Raw genomic sequence first — 27,009 nt, 5'->3', positions numbered from 1 at the left:
AGTTCATATTCCTATAAATCTTATACATTTTATTAAGCATGATCTTAACCAGGGATGTTGCGGATGCCGATTTTTTGACATCCGCGGATGCGGATGCGGATGCGGATTTTTAAAGGCTCACATCCGCGGATGCGGATGCGGATGCGGATGTCAAGATAGGTACATAAAAAACGTCAAATATTACATTTTAGTAATTTTTATTTCAAAAAACCGGCCAAGTGCGAGTCGGACTCGCGTTCCAAGGGTTCCGTACAATAAGTCCCACTCACGCTTGACTGCTAATTTCTAATAGGTTTTTTTGGCTAATTACTAAATTACCTAGCAGTCTAGCACTTCCGCCGATGCTAAGACGTTCCTGTACCGAACTGTTCCACATCCGCATCCGCATTAAATCCGCATCGATTTTATGCGGATGCGGATGCGGATGCGGATGTTGAAAATAATGCGGAAGTTCCGCGGTTGCGGATGCGGATGCGGATGTTCGCAACATCCCTGATCTTAACCCCAAATCCACGAAAATATTCGCTTACAAAATGACGTATCTCAGATGAAAGTCGTTGTCACATACGTCCTTTGCTAACTTATTGTTCCACCATAAAACTTGTCAACTTGTGTATTCACTGACCTGAAACTCACAAGTGCTTCCTATAAGGTACCTATAGTGGATTCTCTTGCGCGTGCCACGCAAAATTCAACCTTGTATCAATGCCATAAAGATTTTTTTTGTAAAATAAATCACCGTACATTTTTTTCCTATTTTCACCTTAGATGGAAAAGGTTTCAGAATTGATGACCCTTGCGTGTGAACATCATGACGTGCTATTTGTAACCCTCTGACGGGGGACTTAGTGTAAGGCCTGAGTGGACGCTCGTGTTGGGCGTGCAGCGGGGCGGGGCGTGCGGCGTGCATGTTAAACAAATGCAAGCGTATAGGAGCGGCCTTAGTGCACGCTGCTCAAATCACTTGTGAGCCCGACGCCACGCTGCACGCCCCGCCGAACGCTCCGCTTCGAGCATCCACTTAGGCCTTACACTTAGTGAAAAGTACGGAATCGATGTAGAGCGGAAAAATGGACACCTGAAACGAATGGATGTAGATCGGGTGACAATATTTATTTTTCAAGAATTTCCCTAGTAAGTCGGACAGAGTTGGTCACAAATTATAAAAACTGCATTCCAGGCTGATTTTAGTGTAGTGTTTAGTTTTAGGTTGATTAGGACCCTTACCACCGGTTTGACACAGGTATATTCGCTAGCGTGAGCGTAACTTACTTTCTATGCACCTCGTTCGTACTGATATAAAAGTGCGAGAGAGATGTATACAAAATAAGTTACTGATGTAGTGCATAATTGTTTTCCTTCGTATTTTCTCGGAAATGTTCGTATTTGTCAAGCTACTTGACATGACAAATACGAATGTTTCCGAGAAAATACAATGGAAAATAATTATGCACTACATCTGGGGCCTATTTCTCAAACGGTATTAGTCTAATATTATTAGTGTGTTGCCATAGTAACCTATACGATTTGACAGTTCGTGGACTAATAATATTAGTCTCATACCGTTCGAGAAATAGGCCCCTGTAGGTACCTAATATATTTGCAAGTACCTTATTGTCCTTATCAATAAAGTTGTAAGCCTTAATTAAACTTGTCATTAATCGTTAGCCAAGTGACTGACTTTCAATAAAGCGGTCAAATTTTTGCCAATATATTTGACAGCCAATTTCGGGTATTTGCCGTTTGAAATTGAGCGATATTTATAGTTGATTTCATTATCGCGCGGCCGAATTTCATCTTGTTTCTGAAGACGATGGGATGTCAAATGTGTTTGACAGCTAATCAGGCAACCAATTGAAGGACGTTCGTCCAATAAAGTTCAAGTCGAGGTGGCGGTAATACTTTTTTAATACCATGTCGGTGGCAAACAAGCATACGACCCGCCTGATGGTAAACGGTCACCGTATCCTATGGACGCCTGAAAACATGGTAATTACATGCGCGTTTCCAACCCTTTAACCAGTTTAACCCATTCAGCGCTAATCACGACACGTTGTCGTTTTACGTCTACGAAGGATTTCCGCTAAATAAGTTATTTTAAATAAGTCTTCTGTTTTCAAAATAATATAAAACCTCATGAGTTACAAGATATTTCTTCGCAAATGGATGCCATCGAAATTTTGTAGACTGATGTGGCGATTTTGGAGTGGAGGGGCGTGAATAGGGAATATTACCACAGAATAAATAATAATAGTACTAAGTACAGAAGACTCACTCTCTAACAAAACGCGTCTGTTACGATCAGCACAGATATGGCCGCTAGGTGGCGACAGCGCCACGCGCGGCTTATGGTATTCCCCAAAAATGGGGCCGAACGGATGTACTTTTACCTACCTGTAGCAAAGCGACGAAATCGTGGAGTGAGACACGCCTGATATTACGCGAAACACTGCGTAGAGGGCGCGACTACCACAATCACTCACAATCTGAGGGTCTACCGCTAACGAGAGAGTCTAAATTTTGTTAGCTAACTTCTCTAGACCTGAAATTCCATATTCCATATTCGAGCGATAAAGAGGCAGATAGCTGAGTTTCGATTTTCGCGTTTCCCGGTAGGCCCTTTGTAAACAAACCGCCTTGATGTATGAATGTCATATTTTATTGTCTCTGAAAACTTGTCAAAAAACAGTTTACGGCACAGTAAGTATGTACTACAAGTTACTCTATGGCTTACGATGGGTGCTAGTGCTGCACTCTGGCGGCAGAGCATTGCAGTAATATACCCTCTATTTAAAAATAGTTTATCCCTATTTTCATTTTAGCGGTATAGTTTTATTGGCACCGCAGATACACATATTCATTTCCCAGAATTACTATAATCAACCTTTGTCGGTTAAACGATCAAAAAGTTTTAAATGCCAATTTATTCCCCAGCGCTTCCCCGTGATCGAATCTCGGTCGCTTGGCTCGCCTAAACGAACCTTGTGAAACTTTTTAAAAATTTGATGAATTTGGATTCATTTTTTAGTTTTTAATTTTCTTATAAGTAGTTTTATACATACATTGACTTACTTAAATACATTGATTTAAATAAATAAAAAAATACTTCTGATTTAATTTTGACTACTGGTCTGGCCTTGACCCGCCGCCGTCTGGCCTAGTGGGAAGCCGCGGTCCTGGATTCGAATCCCGGTAAGGGCATTTATTTGTGTGATGAGCACGGATATTTGTTCCTGAGTCTTGGGTGTTTTCTACGTATTTGTATATTATATATATCGTTGTCTGAGTACCCACAACACAAGCCTTCTTGAGCTTACTGTGGGACTTAGTCAATCTGTGTAAGAATGTCCTATAACATTTATTTATTTATTTATAGGTACATGTAATGTTTATTTAACACATTGAGTGCCTATATGAAATAAATTTACTTATTTTGTGATTAAAATTGGATTGGCATTTCGACTTGCTGTATCCAATACAGTTACTATGGTGCACAATCTTATAAAAGAGGGGGTAAAGCCAGAAAATTAGAAGGAGACGAACGATATGGCCATCGCGTAGGTTTTTGCCTTTTATTTCAATTACTCTAAAAAGAAGCGCTGGTGGCCTAGCGGTAAGACCGTGCGACTTTCAATCCGGAGGTCGCGGGTTCAAACCCCGGCTCGTACCAATGAGTTTTTCCGAACTTACCCATGTACGAAATATCATTTGATATTTACCAGTTGCTTTTCGGTGAAGGAAAACATCGTAAGGACACCGGACTAATCCCAATGAGGCCTAGTTTCCCCTCTGGGTTAGAATGTCAGATGGCAGTCGCTTTCGTAAAAACTAGAGCCTACGTCAATTCTTGGGATTAGTTGTCAAGCGGACCCCAGGCTCCCATGAGCCGTGGGAAAATGCCGGGATAACGCGAGGAAGAAAACATACCTGTGTTTTAAAAAATCTCGTCAGAGATATATACAACTCAAAATAAATGTTAACCTTACACTTTTAATGTTTTGGTTGGATAGTCTACCCTTGCTAATATAGTTGTATGAATTTATTGGTGACATTTGCATTTGATTAAAACGTGTAAAAATTCAATATTAAAACTACAATTTTGCGTAAGTCCCCTCTTCAAAAGAAAGCTATGGACTCCGTTATTACGCCCATTTTATTTAATAGGGCACCCTAGTTGATAAATGTGACCATAAACAATTTTTAAGCTTTCACGACAAAACCGTACAGCATTAGGTATGCCGTTGGTTTATTAAATTTTATAAGCCAACGGTGTCAAAAACAGCGAAATATGCAGTAATAGGTATTGTTAATAGTAATAATAAAAAAGGACGCAAAAACTACATATTTTAATAAATATTCATGTCATGTAGCTTGCTAATACAAATAGTCACTGAGCTAAGTCATGGATGGACCAAAATAGTAATTATTATTTAATTGGTAGGTATATGATTGCTATTAAAAAATATGCACCTGTTCCAAAAACAGGAAAATGAAAGGTTAAAAAACAAACTTCAACTACCTGCACCAAAACTAGAACTATTCCGAAGCAGCCCCCTATATTCCTCTGCAAAATATTACAATAATCTTCCAAACTACATTAGGTCAGAAGAGAAGGACGAAACGTTTGCAAAAAAGTTGAAGGTATTTCTTATTAATAAAAACTATTATAAAGTTGACGATTTTTTAAATGATTCCGATGTTTGTAACTTTGTACCAACCAACAATGTAAATAATTATAATTTTTATTAATATCATATTTAATAGCACTAGTCCTAGTTTTAAGTTTTAACTGCCATACCCGTTCCGGGTCCATGAGATGCGTTTTATGTTTTAACATCTTGTAATTACCATGATGCAATAAAGAAATAAAGAATAAAGAATTACGTCTTCTATTCTTTAAAATAAAGAAAACCACCCTAGTTTCTGGTCAAAACTTATTTCGGTGAAATTTAGCCCCACGAAGATAGGTACAACCTTAATAAAAAAAACTTAACTCGGAAACAGAGTGAACAGAAATACCTAATTATGTGACACACAAACAATCTTAGGTAACTACAAAAATAGTTTTATTTGGGTACTCCAATTTATGTTAAAACATGTTAAAATTACGACAATGACTTGCTTAGAGTCTGTGCGGAAAGAGAAGAGTCGTGGTATGTATGGGGCCCAATACATTCCACGACTCTTCTCTTTCCGAACAGACTATAAAAACATTCAACCAGAGGGCCTACCGCGAACCACGTTCGACGTGTTGCCTCCCTGTCACACTTACGTACGAATTCACAAGTGCGACAGAGAGGCAACACGTCGAACGTGGTTCGCGGTAGGCCCTCTGCTACACCAGACACGACTCAAATCAAGAATTCAAGAATCCAATCTCATAAAAGTCTGACTTCTGCCTTTTTTAGGGCTTTCCGGTAGATTAAACTTAGTTTCGAAGTCGTAAAGCCGGATTAGATTAGAATTGCTGAGGCACAGTAATGTCGAAACCTTAAAATACCTGCGACTGAACCCACATTTCTATCATACTATAGCATATTTTAGAAAAAATATCACTTCTGTGGATAATACCTACAATTAATTTAGCTCAGACCTGCTAGCATGAGTTGCGTTCTGGCGCGCGACTCCATACATCCAGCGCGACTTCAAGTATGGACTACTATGGACTCCCGCGCAAGAACGCAACTCATGCTAGTACCTTACCCGTAATATGAAAATCATAATATATGTATGTATCTATCTAATACCTTTAAACGAGCAATTCTTGCATATTTATTTATTTATTTATATATCTATATGTATATATATCACTTTGTACTACAAACAGGGATAGATGGAAGTCCTTGGAGGAGGCCTTCACCCGATGAGGGGTTCTTGTCCACCACAAATAATTAATACTTTGTATATTTATAATATTGAAAATTTACTTAACAATAACAATAAATACCTCATTCTAATTGACATTATACCTAAAATAAATACTTATAAATAAATGCTAACTTATTTTGTTGTAATGTAATGAATGTAACAAATTGGACTTGAAATAAAAGGCTTTCTTATTTTTTATTTATTTTATTTATATGTATATATATTTCGGGGATCTCGGGACCGGCTCTAACGATTTCGATGAACTTTGGTATATATGGGGGTTTTCGGGGGCGAAAAATCGATCTAGCTAGGTTTTATCTCTGGGAAAACGCGAATTTTTGAGTTTTTATATGTTTTCCGAGCAAAGCTCGGTCTCCCAGATATTATGAGTTTAATTTGCCAACCAAATCAATTTAGATCAGCTCAGTATGACATTACTTGCAAATTGATTTTGAAATACTTGCTAACCTTAAGTTGCTGATAAAATATACATTTTGGCTGACCAAATATATATTCTTGTTCATCAAAATAGGAATGTTTTGCAGGCGGTCTAGCATGAGTTGCGTTCTGGCGCGCGACTCCATACATCTGGCGCGACTTGTATGGAGTCGCGCGCGAGAACGCAACTCATGCTAGACCGTCTGGTCTATTAAATGACACCCGTTTAAAAATTACCACGCCTGTAACTTTGCTATGTCTACGGAAAAGACGCGACCAAGTTAAGCATACATACTATAGTTCGTTTTTTTAGCATTAGAAAGAACTTGAAAGAAGGTAAGCGATTTTGACATGTCTTTAAATTGAAAAACACTTTTTAAAAATCAATAACTATTACTTATGAAAACAGAAGACTATAAAAGATCGTAGTAGATTCATAATTGTTACATATTTACCGTAACTTATTTTTAAAATGTGTTTTTCAATTAAAAGACACATCAAGATTGTTTACCTTATTTCTAATGCTAAAAAAAACGAAGTATAAGTATAAAACGAGTATGACCCTAATAGTAAGAATTTAGAGCTTAAATTTGCGCGTGTCCTTCCTGACCCATTCATTATCTTTTCTCGTCAGAACTCAGATGCTGCGGGTTGTTTGTATATGTCGGCGGCCGATCGTAAGATCAGGCAGATCGTAATGTTCCTGTGTAATGTTTTGACGATAGTGACATTAAACCAATATATAGGTAGGATAGGTTCTGCCCAGAAATAGGAGCCCCGCGTAGCGGGGCTCCGTCGACTCAGGTAACGGGTCAAAGATTTCACGATAAGTATGCCTGATCTTACGATCGGCCGCCGACATATAGACCAAATACAAGAAGTCACAAAGTGAAACGGTTTTTTTTACAAACTTCACTCCTTAGTATATTTGTGTGCTTCAAATCTTGTACTACTTCCTGTACCCGTACCATGAGTCACTGACAGTGTCAAAACTGACATATACGCTAACGTCTACGTAACTTACATCTCGCTCCCACTCATATGCTTGTAATGAGCGAGATACATAGAAAGTAAGAGTTACGTTCTCGATAGCGTTTATGTCAGTACCAAACTGGTGGTAGCCACACTATGCTCTCATATCACGCGAGCGATTAAAATACGTGAGAATCCGTAAAATTAGTTTAAGACCTATTTTTAATGCCTGCTAATCTTAATTTATTTTTAGAATTCCAAAAAAATATTAAATTATCTCACTATAACTTAATTGAATTTGTATTAGGCTCCGTGCGTGGGCGTGATAAATCCTTACAGGATTATATTCAGAAAAGCAAAAAAATGTATTTAATTTTCTGACGACAGCCTGGCTCAGTCTCAGTAGATACATATGTCAGCTTTATTCCTACTGATGTTCATCTTGTTACTTAATTTTATTAAATGACGTAAGCGTTTTTATTTCGGGAGTCCCTTCAACTTAATTCTTGGAGGCATTCGAACAATGTTTATAAGAAATCACAGCGGTACGATACCGATCTGTCAGTGTCAAACGTGACGTTTTTTGTTGAAGAAATTTTACTTTTGACACTGACAGATCGGTATCGTACCGCTGTGACTTCTTATAAGCATTGTTCGAATCAGGCCGTAAGTGGGTTCAGAAATGTTAATAGGTAAATCTTATAAAGTCATTTGATTAAAAATCTCCTCGTATCTGAAGGCCCTCTAAGAAATATGGAACCCTATTGCTCAGCCTCAAATGTCCGTCTGTCTGTGTAAATACGAAGTCACGGAAAATGTCGAACTAGAAATAAGCCTATGTCTTTTGATGTTTATTTTTTCACGTTGATTCTAAGTCACCATAATCCTCTTTTCCAACATGTTAAGTTCCATCCACTTCCGTGATAAAAAAAGTCTGTCATGTTTATATTAAAGTGCGAGCACATTTTTATTTTGGTACAACATAATTATATTCCATTTTTTCTATTGCGCGGCGAGACTTCTGGGCACCCTGCCCGTTGACGGCGATTTAGGGCATTTTTTAGGGTTCCGTAGCCAAATGGCAAAAAACGGAACCCTTATGGATTCGTCATGTCTGTCTGTCTGTCTGTCCGTCCGTATATCACAGCCACTTTTTTCCGAAACTATAAGAACTATACTGCTGAAACTTGGTAAGTCGATGTATTCTGCGAACCGAATTAAGATTTTCATACATAAATAGAAAAAAAAACAATAAATTTTGGGGGCTCCCATACTTAGAACTGAAACTCAAAAATGTTGTGTAACTTCTAAAATAAGAGAATGATAAAACTAAAAAAAATATATGATGTACATTACCATGCAAACTTCCACCGAAAATTGGTTTGAATGAGATCTAGTAAGTAGTTGTAGATTTTTTTTAATATGTCATAATTGTCATAAATCCCCTAAATACGGAACCCTTCATGGGCGAGTCCGACTCGCACTTGGCCGCTTTTTTACATGTAGCATAAGTTAGTGTAGTGTAGTAGGTTTAGTAAGTTTTATTCTGTTGTTTTTTTGTTTTGTGTTTTAATAAGTAAATTCCATTACTTAAATATTATCGAATTCTATTAATGGAATCGCATGTCATGGGCCAATAAAATGGGCGAACATCAGGTGTCCAGTAGTAATTGCCAATTTCGTTTTTATGCCGATTGGCCCGAATTTAATTAACGCACACACTAGCCAAACTGGCAGTAACTGGCAGTGGCGTAACTTTTGGCACATGTATGACACTGGCATATCCGATCCATACCGTTTCTATATCTAATATTTGACGCATCTTAAAGTTCGAATATGGCTTTAATTCGAGTTTCGTGTCCACAGAACCCAAGTGTGATAAAAATAACTGATTCTTTGAATAATAAAATAAGTCTTTCTTGGTTCCGCCACAACCCTCAGGTATTACCGTCCGTCCCAAGCCGCTTATCGCACCTCTTCACAAACTTATAATCGTACCTGCCTACCTTGCCCACGCGACCAGTCCGGCAATTCGATGAAAAGATTTTTTACAGGATGGAACGGTTTTTTAAATCCCTTTAAAAGTTTAGGATAAAATAAGATAGAGATAAAAGATAGTTTATTCAAGTAGGCACATTACAATGCGCTTATGAACGTCAAATAAAGCAACACCGGCTCCAACCCTACACCTCGGCCTCGAGAAGATTTAAATCCCCCCTCAATTAAATTTTCTGTGTTTACTGACGTTGATGAAAACATGTCATACCATATTATTATGTAAGTACGGATTTGCCAATTTGAACTCGGAAATCCGACCATACAAAGTCATGTTGCGTAGTTGAGTCTCCGAGTTATCGTTAGGCTAACGGTCCGTGTATACGAGTATAATCGCTGATCCGAGTCCGAGCTTTGCTCGTAACCAAACTCCGGGGTGTTGAGGTACGGAAATGTTTTACACTAGTCAAAAAATAGGTAAAAAACGTAAATTCAAAAAACTAGTTACTTTAACATTACTAAGCACATTTGGAGCTTAATACATATTTTAATAAATTGATAGTTTGGTAACTTTACAATAAACAAAGTTTTAAATACACGAAGTGATTCCCGCTCCCAAAACCCTATGCTGATAACAAAACCGGCCGTCAAACAACAGAACATGACCGCGCCACCACGAAGTGTCGGAAGTCTCGGCTCGAACCCGTATAGCCGAGCGATATGACAAGCGAAATTTTAAACGAAAGTAAGTACCTATATTTTCAGAGTAATTGAGATAAAAGTTCAAAACACGCACTACGCAAAATTTGATTGGAGAATCTATTGTCTCCTTCTAATTTCCTGGCTGTACGCCCCCTTTTCAATAATACGCCTTTCACGAGCTGCAAAAGTACGTTTTCACACCACCTATTCGGAAAACAGCTTTTTCACCTCAGCAGCTCGAACAAGGGTACTTTGCTACTTAAAAAAAGTGAGACAAAATGAGCAAAATGTGATTTCGCTCACTGTATTTAAGTAGCAAAGTACCCTTGTTCGAGCAGCTGAGGTGAAAAAACTTAATTGTTGGTATATCTTAAGAAAACATGAGTGAATAGAGGTAAGTGATTAAGAAGGAATACATTTTTCGGGTTCTCTAATATGTTTTCACTGCTGAGGTGAAAAGTTTTGTGAACTACACGAGATCAAAGTTATTTACATCTCGTGCGCTTTTGAGTCCCTTACTACGCTCAAGATTCTATATTATGCGTATTAAATTATATTATGGGCGTTATTCACGAGCGTAGCGAGTGAATCTAGTATAGAATCTTTCGCTTGCACGGGACTCAAAATAAGCACCCGAAGAAATATCAAACTTTGATCAATTGTTGTACAAATAACTATTTCTTCCCTGCTAGGAGGGATCAAAGTGGCACTTTTCCTCCCTGCTAGGAGGGATCAAAGTAACACTTTCTATTCTAGCACACTATTTTTACATTTTTATGCACATTATTTTTTTAGCTTAAATAATCTGTTTAAGCGTCAGATTGTGTCAACACTAAGATTTTTTTATTTTCCTGATAGTTGATGTGAAAAGCAGTATGTGTCACACGGTATCAAAATTATTTCGTCTTGGGCGTTAACACTTGAATACATCTGTAGAATCCATCGCTTCATTCAGGATTAAATGTACGCCCTTGACGGAAATATATCATTTTGATCCCTTGTAACACAAACTACTATTGTCGTCTTTACTTTGTAAAAGCGCCCCGTTTTCAAAAAGCAAAAATATTTTTATTGCATAAAGAGATTTACCGCCGCGTTTACTCAATTTGTGTCGGCAGAGGCACGGAGCGTGACTGTGGTTGGGATTATTTTTCCGACGTCTGCACATCGCTAAACCTATTAGAGTAGGTATATAGTCTACGATGTTACCTGCGAATTGAAATGTCGACAAGCTGGTTCTCTTTATTCAATTCAATCTTTATAAAGATACGAAAGACGGGGATACCATATACAAATACATTCACAATAAGTAATACACACATTACATTACAGTTAGACACATTTACATGTTAGCGTCTAATTGTACAGTATCTTACAGTCAAGAATAAAAGTTAGGACGCATACAACTTAGTCAAATAATGTCAAATTTTTAAATTCTCTTAGCTTTGAGACATATTTTTGAGTCAGTTTGTGTGCACATAGGTATATATCTTAAAACTATATATAACGGTTTGGGAAAAAGCAATTTTAGTTATTTTCCAGATCATGTACCTACTTGATAAATAATAATAAAGAAAATAGAAGCCACCCAAATAAATGCCAATACCAGGATTCGAACCCAGAACCGTGTGCTTCGTAAATAGACAGGGTCACCACCGACTAGGCTAGAAGTCCAGCCGTCATTTGAGAAAAATAGTAACATTTCTCAAAAAACATTTAAACGACCCAGTTTTATCGGGAAATTTTGAGAGCACGTAAACCTATGACGAAACCATTAAAATACTCGTATGGCTGTGGCACCTGTCAGCTCCACAAATATTTCACGCTTCTAACCTCAAAAATTCCATTATAATACTATTCGCTAGGTGCACAGCTGGTGCTGCCCTCATTTTGGCAGACTTTCTACGTTAAATCTTATGGAGTAAAATTAGTTCAAGCAGCTGCCTCTAGTACTAATGTCAGACATTCCATAAGATTACCTGTGTTTGTGACGATCAGCGCCACTTCCCCCTCCACCGACTGCGCACCTTGCCAATAGTAGATCCTAGACTCAAATGGTGCCTTACCCGAGTTAAACACTCTACTTCTCATTTCGAATACGGGGAAAGTAAAATAAATGTGCATTTAAAAAAGTTTGTCCTAATTTTTCCAAAATTATATGCCCAGGGCCAGAATTTCTTCAGTTCGAATTGTCAACCAATGGCATCGCTAAATCGTTAAATGCTTATTGATTACCTACATTAAATTCGATTTAAATATAGATAGGAAATTGTATCGATACTACCTACTACACCCCTCTTAAACCTGACTGAAATTGCTTGCTAGTCATACGTACTACCTATAAAGCTCTCTGCTGCTTTAATAGCTTTTCATCGGACGTAAACTGGTTAAATGCAGTTATTCAATTACCGGCTTAGGGCCACCCCACATCTAGCGTCTTTCGAGCGTCGGCGTCTGGTCAGCGCTATGGAAAATGACGTTGCGTCGACGTTGTGTCGACGTTCGGCCATAGAGTTGTAGACGCCGACGCTCGAAAGTCGCTAGATGTGGGATGGCCCTTACTTTACACCAACCACAGTATAACGCTACACAAGCATAAGCTGACCTTCAGCCGCAAACACTTGCTTACAATCTTGGGATCAATTTATGCTGCTTGATTCGTCAGCCGAATTCTAGCCCCCTTACTCATAAAACTTTACGGGCCTGGCGGTCTAGCATGAGTTGCGTTCTCGCGCGCGACTCCATACATCTTGCGCACGAGCGCACGAGCGAGCGCAGCGCACGAGAACGCAACTCATGCTAGACCGCCAGATTTAGTTAAATTATGTTTTATCCCTTTCTTACAAATACATAAATCAAAATGACAGATAAGGACAAATGATTACGAGTATTAGCTAATTCAGGTTTGTAGCGTGATTAATGAATAAGGGGGTAAATGTTTTGTGTGAGGCACGTCAGGCACGCACGATTATCCTTTGAAACCGACACGTGTCAATTCCTATCGTAATTGGTTTAAGCGATGTCGAGAATTTTGTAAGAATTTCGAGGATAAAGAAATGTTTCAATAGGGTATTTCCTTGATGTTTCACTCAATGTAGGTAAATAACACATTTACGGCATACTATGCTTCGCACGGGTCACACAAAACCTTAACAAATTTTATTATACACCTAAACCTTCCTCAAGAATCACTCCATTGATATGAAAATCCGTTCAGTAGTTTTTGAGTTTATCGCGGACATACATACATACACACAAATAGACAAACGCGGCGGGGGACTTTGTTTTATAAGGTGTAGTGATTGAATGAATTTACTAAATAAATGATGTATAGCGTTAGTAATAGCACAAGCGCTCGTGCATGTCACGTAACAGCGTATATAAACGTGAATTGATGTCACCGAGCTTGTTTTACAGCGAAATAAAAGTGTTTTATGTTGCCCGTGGTCCGACCAACGTTCAGCACTAACTGATAAAATGCTTAAAATGTTGGCAGTGGCCTGTCCATAACCTGCATTGAAATAGTAGATTGTTAACCAAGGGATGAAAGGCGCTCATTTCTGCCGAGGTAGCTTTGGCGCTCGAACGCAGTGAGAGTTCTATACCTATTCTGGATATTTTGCGTATAAAAAGTCCTAATACCGTTTTAAACCCACTTAAAATATTCAATCGGAATAGGGATGTTGACACATGTTGAATTTTATAACAAAATCTAGTAAAATAGATAGCAAACGAGCAATTTATCACAATAATGTGGATATTAAAATAAAATATTGAAAAATTACAAAAATACAGGACCTGAAAGTTTCAAAATTTAAGTTTTTTTTAACTTCCAAAAACGATAAAAGTAAGGGTACTATTCGATTCCTTACATTTCACCAAAAAAAATATTGTATAGCAACTAATATATACATAAACGCAATATTTCACCAACAAAAACGCAATTTTCTTGTTTTGTCCATACTACAACGTGGGCGATGACGTCACGGCCTCTGGCCGTTTTGTATAGGGCGTTTCGCGAGTGAAGTGCGACTGTCGGCCTTTGACTACAATTTCTGACTTTTGTGTTACTTTAATGCAATGGGTCCCATATAGACATTTGATCCTAAAAACAAACCCGATCGATTGATACCATAAAAAAAAATAGTCATGTAGCCTATTGAAGCCATCTTTAAGCACCAAAGTAAGTCCCCGAAGTTAAAGATATCAAGCCTTTTTCGTTAATAAGGCTATCAACATCGTCGTAAACACATTGTGTGCCTTTATTTATATCCCCAATTGGCAACCAAGCATGTTTATTTAGGTCCAAGTGTTTTATTCAATCCAAAAGGGCTGAAGATTGTATGTAATGCTCGATTATTCAAGCCCTTTTTGAACGCAATATTTACCTGGATTTAGTGTTTTCGCAAGGGTTGCGTCATTTTCATTCATTTGGGTATTGAATGTGACCTTAGTTAAATACTAGCAGTTTACGCTTCAGAACACACAAAGATAGAATACGGCATTTAAGATAGCAGACTTGTATAAAGTGGGATCCCAACCTAATTAGATGACAATTTAGTATTACGCACTTTGTACCTATCTCACTAATGCTTTAATTTTTAATAATGATGCGCAATACACTGTAACTGTATTAACTGTAATTAATGTCATATTAATAAAAAAAAAACAAGTTTAGATCTAAGTTCCAATACTGTTCCAGTGTGGCACATGAGAAATGGCCGGAAATCGTACAATAACAATAAGCTAACCCTGAATATTTATTGGCCTTCGGCGTGTTCCTGATTTTTATTAGAGCAGAGACTGTTTGACAACAGACGATATAAACAGGAAGAAATGAAAATAAAATGTAATATTATATCTGAATTCGTATACAGCCTGTTTACAATGAACAAACATCCCTTTTGACAACAATCTGAATGCTCAGTGAGTGTTCAAAAATACAGAAACTTTTACAAACAAAATCTCCGATAAATACCGCCTCATTCTCGCACGAATGGTTCCGCTACGTGTCAATATTTTTTTCCTGAAAGCGCCTTATATTTTACAGGTTTTTGCTATTTATAATTCATGCACGGCTGGATTGATTTTAATGATTTCTGATTTGTTGGATTCGTCTTTGCCCCGCTTAACAGGATAGCTATTAATTGTAAAAAAAATGCTTGCTCACAGCTTGCCCCTTCGGTTGTTTTTATTATTATTATTATAAGACTAAGGATCTTATAGAAATTTGTGTGGAATTAGGTTTTAGCTCTTAATTATAGTTTTGCACACTAACCTAACCTTATAACTGAAACTACGTAACTTAACAAGCCTTAATTAGTAAATGTACCTATGTTGCCCATGCAATTTTACAGCTCGCTATCCATGTTAAAGTACTAAATATAATTTTGATCAGTGCAAAATACCCACAAAAATAACGTCATCGGATTTCAACCCACGACTATCAAAGGACCGATTTGACGTTCAAACAACCTCATTGATTGGATTTCAACCCGATTAAGTTAAAACCTTATTAATACAGAGTGAAATTTTAATCACCAGCCATACAGTACTCTGCATAGTGACTTTACGTAATACTGAACAACTTTTATTATGGGACCAAGGCAGAAATCGCGAAAAAAACTTTGGCTGTCCCATAGAAATCAGCAGCATCACAATCAGCGGGAATGTATGAAACAGTCGGCATTGGTCCCATAAGAAAAGTTGTTCAGTGTGACTTAGGGCTCATTTAGACGACGCGGGAACTCGTATATGATTTTAGTTACATTGCGGACCATTGAGGTTACATCAATTCAGCCGACCGGTCAAATGACGCAATGTAATGAAACTCGCATGCGAGTTCTCCCACAGTCTAAATGAGCCCTTATAAAGACACTACGCAGAGTATGGCTGGCGATTAAAATTTCATCCTGTATACATATGCAAATTCATTTGTAAAGCGTGTACGTTATACGGTCGTGACTTCACATTTTAATCATCTCCATGGGTAAGAAGTTAAAGAATGACATAATTTTCACTTGATTTTATATAACTTAATTAGAAGTCATGACATGAAAACATGTTGGCGTTTGATAAGTTAATAATTACGTTTCATGGTGCTCCCACACTGCAGCTAAATAACCTTATATGATATATCGTATGACAGGGACAACGTGATAGTGTTGTCCCTGTCACACGATGTAATATTATAACATTAACGGTAGCTGTTGCCAGTGTAGGAGCATCATAACTTCAAACTGTTTGCAGGCTTGATTGTGTGTGACTGATTTGTATCCCATGGTAGGTATTAGGAATATAAGGCATGTACGTAAGTAGGGAAAAACATATTCTACCTACTTTTAAAAAGATAAGAAAGATAGTTTATTCAAGTAAGCATATTACAATGCGCTTATGACCGTCAAAAACTAGATTTAGTCTCAAAACTAAGGTACATTCTACAAGAAAATCATCTATAATAATTACACTAATTACTTAATTAATTTTGAAACAAAGGAGACACATTTTACGGTATTTACTTATAATTGTCATTTTATTAATTAAAATATAACGGGTGAGTCACGTAAGCTGTAACACACTTACATCATAATATTAAGTTTTAATAACCACGTACTCGTTAGCTCTAATATTAATTGGCTCTTCCAAGTATTAAGAAAATTAATTAATGTCTAGATTAAGTACCTAAGTTCACTCTACTAATCGCTGGATCACTATAAATCGTGGAGTAAATCTTACCTTAAGTTAAGGTGCAGTAGTTTCAGAAAACGGAGTTCTTAAAAAGTCGTACCGCTTTTTCGGGTTCCGTAAGTATCACTAGTGTGTCTGTCTGCCCGTCTGTCACAGCCTATTTTCTCGGAAACTACTGGACCAATTAAGTTGCAATTTGGTACACATATGTAAATTAGGGACCCAAAGATGGACATGTAAAGTAAATAAAATAAATTAATTAAAAATTAAAAAACACGACTGCAGTTTAAAAGCGAACTGAAAAGCTAGAAATAATTTTTAGTTAAGTTAGGTACTCAACTTAATGAATGTAAAATAGAATATATAAGTGTTCAGTCAGGGTCGTAAACAGCAAACGGAAAAGTTTAGGCTCATTTAGGATCGTGACTGTACCTGTATATTTTATTTCGATGCAGTCGGGGACCTGTGAATGGGAAAATTTCAATATATCAAGGTCCCCGACTGCAATCGAAATAAAATATACAAAGTACAGTCACGATCCTAAATGAGCCTAAACTTTTCCGTTTGCTGGTTACGACCCTGACTGAACACTTATATATTCTATTTTACATTCATTAAGTTGAGTACCTAACTTAACTAAAAATTATTTCTAGCTTTTCAGTTCGCTTTTAAACTGCAGTCGTGTTTTTTAATTTTTAATTAATTTATTTTATTTTATACATTTTAGTGACCATACAAACCAACCACATTTTTTATATGATTTAAGGCACTTAAGTTGCTTCAAAGAGCTTTCACCATGTTGATATTTGATATGCTAGCATAAAACGTGCTTAAAAACCTAAATAGGTCGGACCCAAAAACCAGGCGTATTGAAAAGTGCTATGGCTTTAATATCTCTGCAACTACATAATTATTTCCCATTAGTTGGCTTTCGGCCTTCGCAATTAAGATACTTGAGGAAGCTGCAGAAAGCGTGCAACTTTCTTACGTTCCGGGCCTTCGGCCCTACACGAAGCTCGGCCTTCGGCCTTTGCAATTAAGAATCTTGGGGAAGCTAAAGAAAGCGTGCACCTTTCTTACGCTCTGGGCCTTCGGCCGTACGCGAAGGTCGGCCTTCGGCCTTCGCAATTAAGAAACTTGGAAAAGCTGCAGAAAGCGTGCACCTTTCTTACGCTTCGGGCCTTCGGCCCTACGCGAAGCTCGGCCTTCGGCCTAAGCAATTAAGATACTTCGAGCTGCAAGAAACCGTGCACCTTTCTTACGCTCCGGGCCTTCGGCCCTACGCGAAGCTCGGCCTTCGGCCTTCGCAATTAAGATTCTTGGGGAAGCTGCAGAAAGCATGCATCTCTCTTACGCTCCGGGCCTTCGGCCCTACGCGAAGCTCCGCCTTCGGTATTTACAATTAAGAAACTTGGGGAAACTGCAAAAAGCGTGCACCTTTCTTACGCTCCGGGCCTTCGGCCCTACGCGGAGCTCGGCCTTCGGCCTTCGCAATTAAGATACTTGGGGAATTTACAGGAAGCACGCACCTGCCTTACGCTTCGGAGCGTCGACCCTATGCGGAGTTCAGCCTTCGGCTTTCGTTATTAAAATACTCGGGGAAGTTGCAGGAAGAGCCCATCTGTCTTAAGCTACCAGTCTTTGCTTCTCGTAAAATATTGTTTCACAACAGTAGCACGTGTGCTCCGGGATTTGCAAAATTTGTCGTGCAAAATTAAAATCATCATCAAAGACCTGCCTTCTACAGTTATGGTAATATTAGTGTCGCATACCTGAGAGACTTTCTTCACGAGAAGAATTAAGGTATCTCTTGTGCACGTGCTGACGCCGAGTACTCGCGACTTTGCGTCAACCTAGTATCACGTGCAGTGGGAGACTCTATATAGCTCCCGGACAAGTGATGCGTGTTCACGCATCTGAGTAAGTCTTGCCTCGTGTGGAGCAGGAGACTCTATCTCCCTCATCATTGAAGCATACTCTCGCTTCTGTGCCAAACGCTTATCACGAGATTTGGGAGACTCATGCTCACGCATTAATGAAGCGTGTAGGCTCATCTGAGTCAGCCTTGTAGAACGCGCAGACAAGGATTCCTCTTGTCGTCTTTGTGACATTTGTAAGCGATTTGTAGCTAAACATGCTTCTTTTTGGTTGTCTGTTTCACGCCTTACTAGGGAATACCTATTTTGGGCAGATTTTTTGGAAATACTCTGCTTTGGTTCGTTAGACAGTTGAGAATAATGTTTAGACATGCTTTCTTTCACGCTGTCTAGCCTATTTTTGCGAGAATGCGGCGATTCATTCATACGTTTATCGAAAGCTTTACGTGCCCTACTTGTTTTTTTCAAAAGAGCCATTTTCCATAGAAAACTGTTACATTCCATTCAAAGTCTCAAGTTAAATCTTATAATAAACAACACAATATGTTTATTCAGAGTATGTATCTAGTCAATCGTTCAAACCCAGTTCAAACCGTTCCTTTCGTATTTGACACTTTCGCAATTGAAAATAACGTAAGGCACGTATGACGTTGTCGTATATAGCTGCAAAGAGAAATGTCATTAGCGCGATGTAGAACATTTCGTATTTCCTCTCCAACGATACAATTAAATATATAACTTATATATATTCATATGATCGCCTTAAAAAATCCTTTCTTTTAATATCCCATTCAATAGATTTAGACAATTCATTTATCTCTGCGTTATACTTATATTTTGTAAAATCTTGTTCTACCAAATGAATAGTTTAAACCATATTTTGTGTACAGTTTTAGAATCGTCTTTCAAAATCCTTTATTTTAATACCCAACTCGATAGGTTTATAAGTTTTATTTTTGTTTCGGTTGCACAATTTGCAGTGCATAATCCGCCATATTGGTTTTGTGATGACGTCATATAGCCTATGTTACTCGGGATGACGTAAGGATTCCAATGATATCTCAAACACCTAAATCGGTTCAGGCACTTAGCTGTTACGGTGTAACAAAGAAACTTACATACCCACATACAAACATGAACCCTGAAAACAATACACTCTTTTTTTGGGGCAGTCGTGTAATAAATGAATTTTTAACATGGGGGCCACTTTTGAAGGGTAAATGAGAAAGTTAATAAATAAAGTTTTTCAAACTATCGGTTGCAGACGTTTCTGCTTGTTAAAAATTAAATTAGTATTTATCTTGTTTGTTATTTGACTGAATACGTTTTTATCGTTATTATAAAGTTGCTAAAAAATGTTAATTTACCATACATGGCCGGTGACAGAACCGGTGTTTGTCATCTCATGTGAAAGTTTCCTGTGAAATATTCCTGAAATTTCCGAAAACTTTTGCAAACTTGTGGAGACTTTCCGTATCTTGCACACGTGTAATTTAGCCATAGCGCTTAAATGTAATTATAAAATATTTCTCTCCAAAATAAATGTAAATTTTTGTAGAAAATTTAGGTAATAATGTTAACATTTTGGTGCCTATTAATATTGCTTAAAATGAATAGCATCATTACTTTTTATTACAGAACAGCAGACACTGCTGTAATTTGTATTTATGGTCCAAGTTACCTTAAATTGAGGGTGTCATTAATGTCATTATATATTGAATTGATTAATTTTGTAATATAAAAGAGATACAATGTACCTATGTATTATTTATAATAAATGCTGGTACGGAATTTGTGCTTTTCTGCATCGTATAAAGGTACGAAACTCTTTATTGTGCTTCCAATTATTTTTGGTTTTGACGACTTTTTAGGGTTCCGTACCCAAAGGGTAAAAAAACGGGACCCTATTACTATATGACAAACAATACATTATGACTTAAAACTTTATGGGTGTATAATTCAGTGTATAATTCAGTGCCGTGATATAATATTATGATATGTGCTAGTTTTAGTCTCAAAACTCGGCTACATAATACTATAGCCACCTAGTCGGTTGCGTGTGCACAGACGTGCACATGCGCTAAAATGTCGGAGCCGTGCACGCACACGTCACGCAAGCGGTGTGCCGTCTCTCACAAGGATCTGTATTATACAACGGGCACGTCTACGCACACGTGCACAGGTCCTAAGTCTTACAAACAGAATGACGATAGTCTATGTCCGACAAAGTGCCACATAAGTTACGTATCGTGATCGATGGCCCGCATGCCCCCGTTACATAAAAGTATGCTGAGTAGGTACATGTGTGGGTACATATATATTTGTATGAAAACGGCGCATGTCACTATAAGTCGCACGGAGACACGGCTTTTTACCGATGTCACGTAGTATAGGGAACCAAAGTAAATGGGAAAAAGTAGGGTGACTATTATAGTTATTGGCTACACAGTAATTGGCCACTCCTAACCATAAGACTTCTTTTCGCTTGTTCCTTTCTGATTTGTTAAGAATGGTCAATAACTCTATCTTATTCTTCCTATTCTTACGCACTAGCGGCTGTAACATGAGCCGACGCGCGACGAGAGATATAATGAATAATGACCCATTGAACAGCGCGCTACAAACTATAGAAATTAAAATTTATCATTTTACAAGTTATTACTTAAGAGCCCATCAACGTGCACACTAGCGCCACTGCTAAATAATCGTGATTATTTGAATTTAACGAAAGATATTTAAAAAAGGGGGCCGCTACGGACTGTATCTTGTATTAAAGTACCTTTTGAATACATCAAACTAGTTTTTATGTTGCTGGATTCGTCGATCTATGAACTCGAAACAAAAACGGCCGTTTTAACTTTGGACGCATAGATTGACGAATCCAGCAACATAAAAACTAGTTTGATGTATTCAAAAGGTACTTTAATACAAGACACAGTCCGTAGCGGCTCCCTTTTTTTAAATATCTTTCGTTAAATTTAAATAAACACGATTATTTAGCAGTGGCGCGAGTGTGCACGTTGATGGGCTCTTAAGTAACTTGCAATGTATGGTATGTTCGGGTCAAAAATTTCAAGACATTAGACCCACTTCCCATTATTCGATTGAGCTAAAACTTTACATAAGTAAGTAGGTAACAATGCAATATACCATCCAGCTACCATCGAGCTAATTTGATGATTAAGATAGGAGGTGGCCATAGGAACTCTGTGATAAAACAACGCAATCTAATTGTTTGGGTTTGTGAGAATTTACTTGATGATTATTACTTGACTGTTGAAAGAAAATTACAGTTAACGATAAAAGCTTAATTGTAGCGAAAATAAAATTTGTAACAGAAAACTTATTTCAAACCTAAATTAAACCGCTATCGCTACAGTGACTAAACTGTAAAGACCAGTGACGAGTACACGTACGTACCTGTACTATGGAATTCCATTTTTTTTATTCTCAGAAAATAATAATGAGTCTGAAATAAACTTTTCCACAAAGGAAATTTGTATCCAAAAATACTTGCTGTGTTATTTATACGTACCTTCATATATTTTTGCGTATATTGTGTGTATTTCTTAAAATGGAATCAAATTTCAACCAAGTTCTATTGAAGCGGAAAGTAGATACTCGATGATTGGAAAAAAAACAAATTGGTTTTAAAAATAGGTGGACTTTTACTTTTAATGTACTTTGGTCTGACGTTATTATTATTTATTAATATCGTTATTGGCTGTATTATGTCAAGTTAAGTTACTAAGAGGCAGTCCATTTATATTCGTACAAGATTTGCAATTGGACAAGACAAGTGATAGTGACAGTTATTTTAACTTTTACATCTTTGGACAGTCTGTCGTGAACTGTCTCATAGAGTCTGTTCTCTTTCCGCACGGACTCTATTAGACAGATATTTCCAGTTTTTAACCGACTTCCAAATCTCAAAGGAGGTTATCAATTCGGTTGTATGTTTTTTTTTAACCGACTTCCAAATCTCAAAGAAGGAGGTTATCAATTCGGTTATGTTTTTTTTTTATTTTTATTTTTATTTTTTTTTTATTTTTATTTTTTATGTTTGTTACTCCATATCTCCGTCATTACTGGACCGATTTTGAAAATTCTTTTTTTGATTGTGTGTATATGCATACAGATTGGTCCCGTTTTTGTCAAAACCCAGTTCTGATAATGGGATCCATGAGGAATCGAGGGAACTCCTCAAATCTTAAAGGCATACATATAGTGATTTTTGTGTTTTTATCAACAAATCAAGCATATACATTCAGAAACGTGACATTTGATGAAGTGGAACTGCTGATGATGATCAGAACGGAACTCTTCAACGACGCATAGTTCACGTTTGGCGATTTGTCCTCTTCGTTATGTTTGTTAAGCAAGTTAAGTTTTTAAGCCACATTTTTGTCAAGCTCGAGTTCTGATGATGGGATCCATGAGGAATCGAGGGAACTCCTTAAATCTTAAAGGCGTGCGTATAGAGATTTTTGTATTTTCATCAGAAAATCAAGCATTTTTATTAAAAACTGTCGCATTTGATGAAGTGGAACTGCTGATGATGATCAGAACAGAACTCTTCAACGACCCATAGTTCACGTTTGGCGATTTGTCCTCTTCGTTGTTTGTTAAGCAAGTTTAGTTTTTAAGCCACATTTCTGTCAAGCTCGAGTTCTGATGATGCTCCATAAGGAATCGAGGGAGCTCCTCAAATCTTAAAGGCATACATATAGTGATTGTTGTGTTTTAATCAACAAATCAAGCATATACATTTAAAAAGTAACATTTGAGGAAGTGTAACTGCTGATGATGACCAGAACGAAACTCTTTAACGACGCATAGCTCGCGTTTGGCGATTTTTCCTTTTCGTTATGTTTATTAAGCAAGTTAGGTTTTTAAGCCATATTTATGTCAAGCTCAAGTTCTGAACATGGGATCCATGAGAAATCGAGGGAACTCCTCAAATCTTAAAGGCACACGTATATAATTTTCTGTATTTTCATCATAAAATAAAGCATTAACATTAAAAACTGTCGCATTTGATGAACTGGAACTGCTGATGATGATCAGAACAGAACTCTTCAACGACGCATAGTACATGTTTGGTGATTTCGAATTTCGACTTTGACTTGGACTGGGACCCTGACTCGGATCCAGATCCGGCCTCGTACCCGGATCCGGTTCGGACCCGGACCCTGACTCGGACACAGACCCGGACCTTGACCCGGAAAACCACTATGATACCTAAACTAAACAAACTACTATGATTACCTACCATAAAATGTAGGTATAAAGTATGATGAGGCCAAACCCCTCCCGCTCAAACCCCCGTACACCGCACCGCATGCGCCGTTAAGTGGGTTAGGTTAGGTTTGAACTGCTATCCTCACAGAACCGAACAAAAGTGGGTTAGGTTAGGTTAGAACTGCGAGCCTTACAGAAACGAAATGCTACTAGAAAAGTGGGTGGTTTTACCTCCTTTTCTACATAGCGCACCATATACAATAATCTTTCACCGGGCCGCATAGAAGTCGGTTTTTTTTTCTTAAAAATTATTAAATGTCCGATTTTAATTTAATATTTTTCGTTCCAAAATGTAAGTCAGTCAGCATGTCGATGTTTGGTCAGTACTTATACTTAGGTACCGAAGTTGCAAGCCCCTACATAATGGCTCCTCTACACGATGGGCCAACGCCGGCCACTCCAAGGGACGCATTAATGCGTTAGAGGGAGCAAGTGATATTGCTATCTCATTCTACCGGATGGCTGCGTCCCTTGGAGTGGCCGGCCTTGGCCCATCGTGTAGAGAAGCCATAAGAGAACCTACTCGTTTTACTGTGGCAACGTGCGAAACCAAGCCCTAACACACGTTTATCAACGTCTATAAAGGATTAGGTAAACCGACACTGCTAAGGGTCGTATTCCACCTGTCTAAATTCTTGGTCCAATCTGCATTGCGGCTCGCTCTCTCATTAAGCAAAATGTGGCAAATAAGTACACATGGGACCAATAAACTGGACATGGAATACCACCCTAAAGACGTGTATAAAGATAATTCGTTATTGGCAACGCCTTTGAGATTCTTTTCGGTGAGAAAAAAAATACAAAAACAAACAAACAAAAAAAGCTAGCTATTCTAACAACTATTAAGCCCCGAACTGTTCCCTGCCTGGCCCAAACGTCCCAAATATGCTAGCTGCATTGCCACGTTGAATCGCTAAAGATATTTGTTGGACCAGATAAGAGCCAGCCCTCGGGTCACAGCCCCTGTCCCTTAGTCGACGCCTTAACCTTTTGGACGCCAATGACCGATATATCCGCACCGTAGGTTCAACGCCAAAGACCGACTAATCGGTCACATATCACAGAGCAACATAGACCTACGTGCATATGCATAAAGTTCAATTTCAGTTTTGACACTTCGGTGACGTGGCGTCAGCGTGACAGCTTTTGTGTTTGGCACGGCGTCGAAAAGGTTAAATACATATTATTATGTTATAACCACCGACAATATGTCATTGACCCAATCCCAAATAAGTATGTGGCCGATTCAGAGATTATAGATACGTTTTCCTTGTTACAGATACCGCATCGCATTCCAAGAAACCCTGCTATGTCGCAAAGTACGGAGGGACTCGCGTCTCATGAACCTGGACCACACGAGTGCCTCCAAGGCATCGCAGTACCGGAAGAGAGAGTCCCGCATAGCCTTCATCAGTAAGGTGAGATATATGCGGTTTCAGAAGAATCTATGCGTTTTGCATGCATCTGACCGGTTTCGGAGTATTTTTCGTATATAACTGGAATGAACTCAACCAACTGGCCAATTCTAGTTTTCGTTATTAGATCTGTTTCCAACATGATACTGATTTGTCACTGTCAAAATTGACGACTCGGACTCATCCCATAAGACGCCTTTTTACCAATAGCTTTTTTTAAAATTAATTATATGAAGCAGATACACCTGCTAACGAAACCACAATGTTATGGGTTAATGTTTTCGAACGAACGAATCAACATAGCATTCAAAACATGCTTGCATATTATTACTGTTATTACATTATTGACCGTGATTGACAATGTTATTATTCAACGTGTCACATCACTAGCGCCCGGCAGATATTTCTGTCTGACGCCCACGTGTCTTTGAACGGACCAATCACGGCACGGGACTCGCTCACCTCGTCCCCCGCACCCCTGTATTTTTGGCAGCATTGGTTTCATAAAAGAATTGGCCTAAGGTAAGTCTAGAGGCTGGATGGTCAGTGGCTCCCAGATATCCGGAACACCATTGATCCGTGATAGGACTGATAGGTAAAGTAGTATATCAGATTGTGCAGTTTAAAAAACAAACTTTTTTGTTCAAGGTGGACTACGTGAAAGACCAACCGGCGCCATTTTGTGGCGTCAATGGCGACATCAAAATGGAGGACAGCACCGTCTTCTACTTCTACGACGACAAGCAGGATGGGATGCAGATTGACAGCTGCATGTAAAATGTATTTTGACATAAACATACATACATTGGGCAGTTTGTGACATATCTCTATAATAGTTATTGCCATGTAAAGTCAATTTTTTATTCGGTAGACTAAAATGACATTTCATAGTATGAACATAAAATGTCATTTCATACTATGAAATGTCATTTTAGCCTACCGAATAAAAAATAGACTTTAGGTATACCTCTCGCAACGAATGATCTCGCATCCTATGACGGTTCCTTCAAGTCTCACTTAGTAGGGCTTAATTTAAAAAATAAATAACGAAATAGGTATGTTCTTACCATGTTTTGATTACATATACTTACTTAAATGTTACATTTCTAAATAAATTCATGTGTAAACTTGAAATTTTACGTGACAGCTTCTCCAAATAAACATGAACTGTCATATGGACAATCACTCGATGAGTTCGTCATGTGACAGGCCTTCACAAACACATTAAATTGAGAATAGAATAGAATAGAATAGAATTTCTTTATTTGCCAGAATACGTATGGTACAAGATGACAACAGAAAAGGTTTTACCATGTGAGTATCAGTATTCGGTCGAAGTCAGAGATAGTGAGTTGGATAGTCACAGGGTTTTCTAAGATAGATAGGTAAGATATTGGTGTAGTATCTGTCGTAACAAGTATTTATAAGTTACATTACGTAGTTTTTGTATGGTTTGTTAGTTTCTTGTTGTAAATATTAGACTTGAAATTTGTACTTCGCTAAATGAGATTATATAAGGAGCAAAATCTTGGTTTGTAGAGCAAAATAGAGATTTGTATCTAGTTATGATGTTGCAGTAAATATAATTACCAAATACTATTTATTTCAATAAGGAAAATGTACATAGTGTAAATAAAAAATATGTTAAAATTAACTAATGTGTGACTCACATTTGAATTTATTAATTTCCGGGTTGTTCCTACTCGTAAAAAAATTGTTCGGTTTAATCGACAACACGGGATGGCCCAAAAATA

At 37.9% G+C, this 27,009-nt stretch overlaps 1 protein-coding gene across 1 annotated transcript in view; it reads left to right on the top strand.

The window, feature by feature from the left end:
- The window catches only part of LOC134654830 (neuropeptides capa receptor-like), a 28,687-nt gene extending 2,653 nt beyond the window's left edge, over window positions 1–26,034 (top strand). The window contains exons 2-3 of the mRNA XM_063510301.1: window positions 25,120–25,258; window positions 25,904–26,034. Coding sequence (XP_063366371.1) covers window positions 25,120–25,258; window positions 25,904–26,032 — 268 coding nt within the window. The 3' untranslated portion in view covers window positions 26,033–26,034. The remainder of the gene's footprint in view (window positions 1–25,119; window positions 25,259–25,903) is intronic.
- The last annotated feature ends 975 nt before the right edge of the window (window positions 26,035–27,009 follow it).

This window comes from Cydia amplana, chromosome 15 (assembly GCF_948474715.1).
Source record: "Cydia amplana chromosome 15, ilCydAmpl1.1, whole genome shotgun sequence".
Classification (NCBI taxonomy): Eukaryota; Metazoa; Arthropoda; class Insecta; order Lepidoptera; family Tortricidae; genus Cydia; species Cydia amplana.
This window is presented reverse-complemented; position numbering and strand designations above follow the sequence as displayed.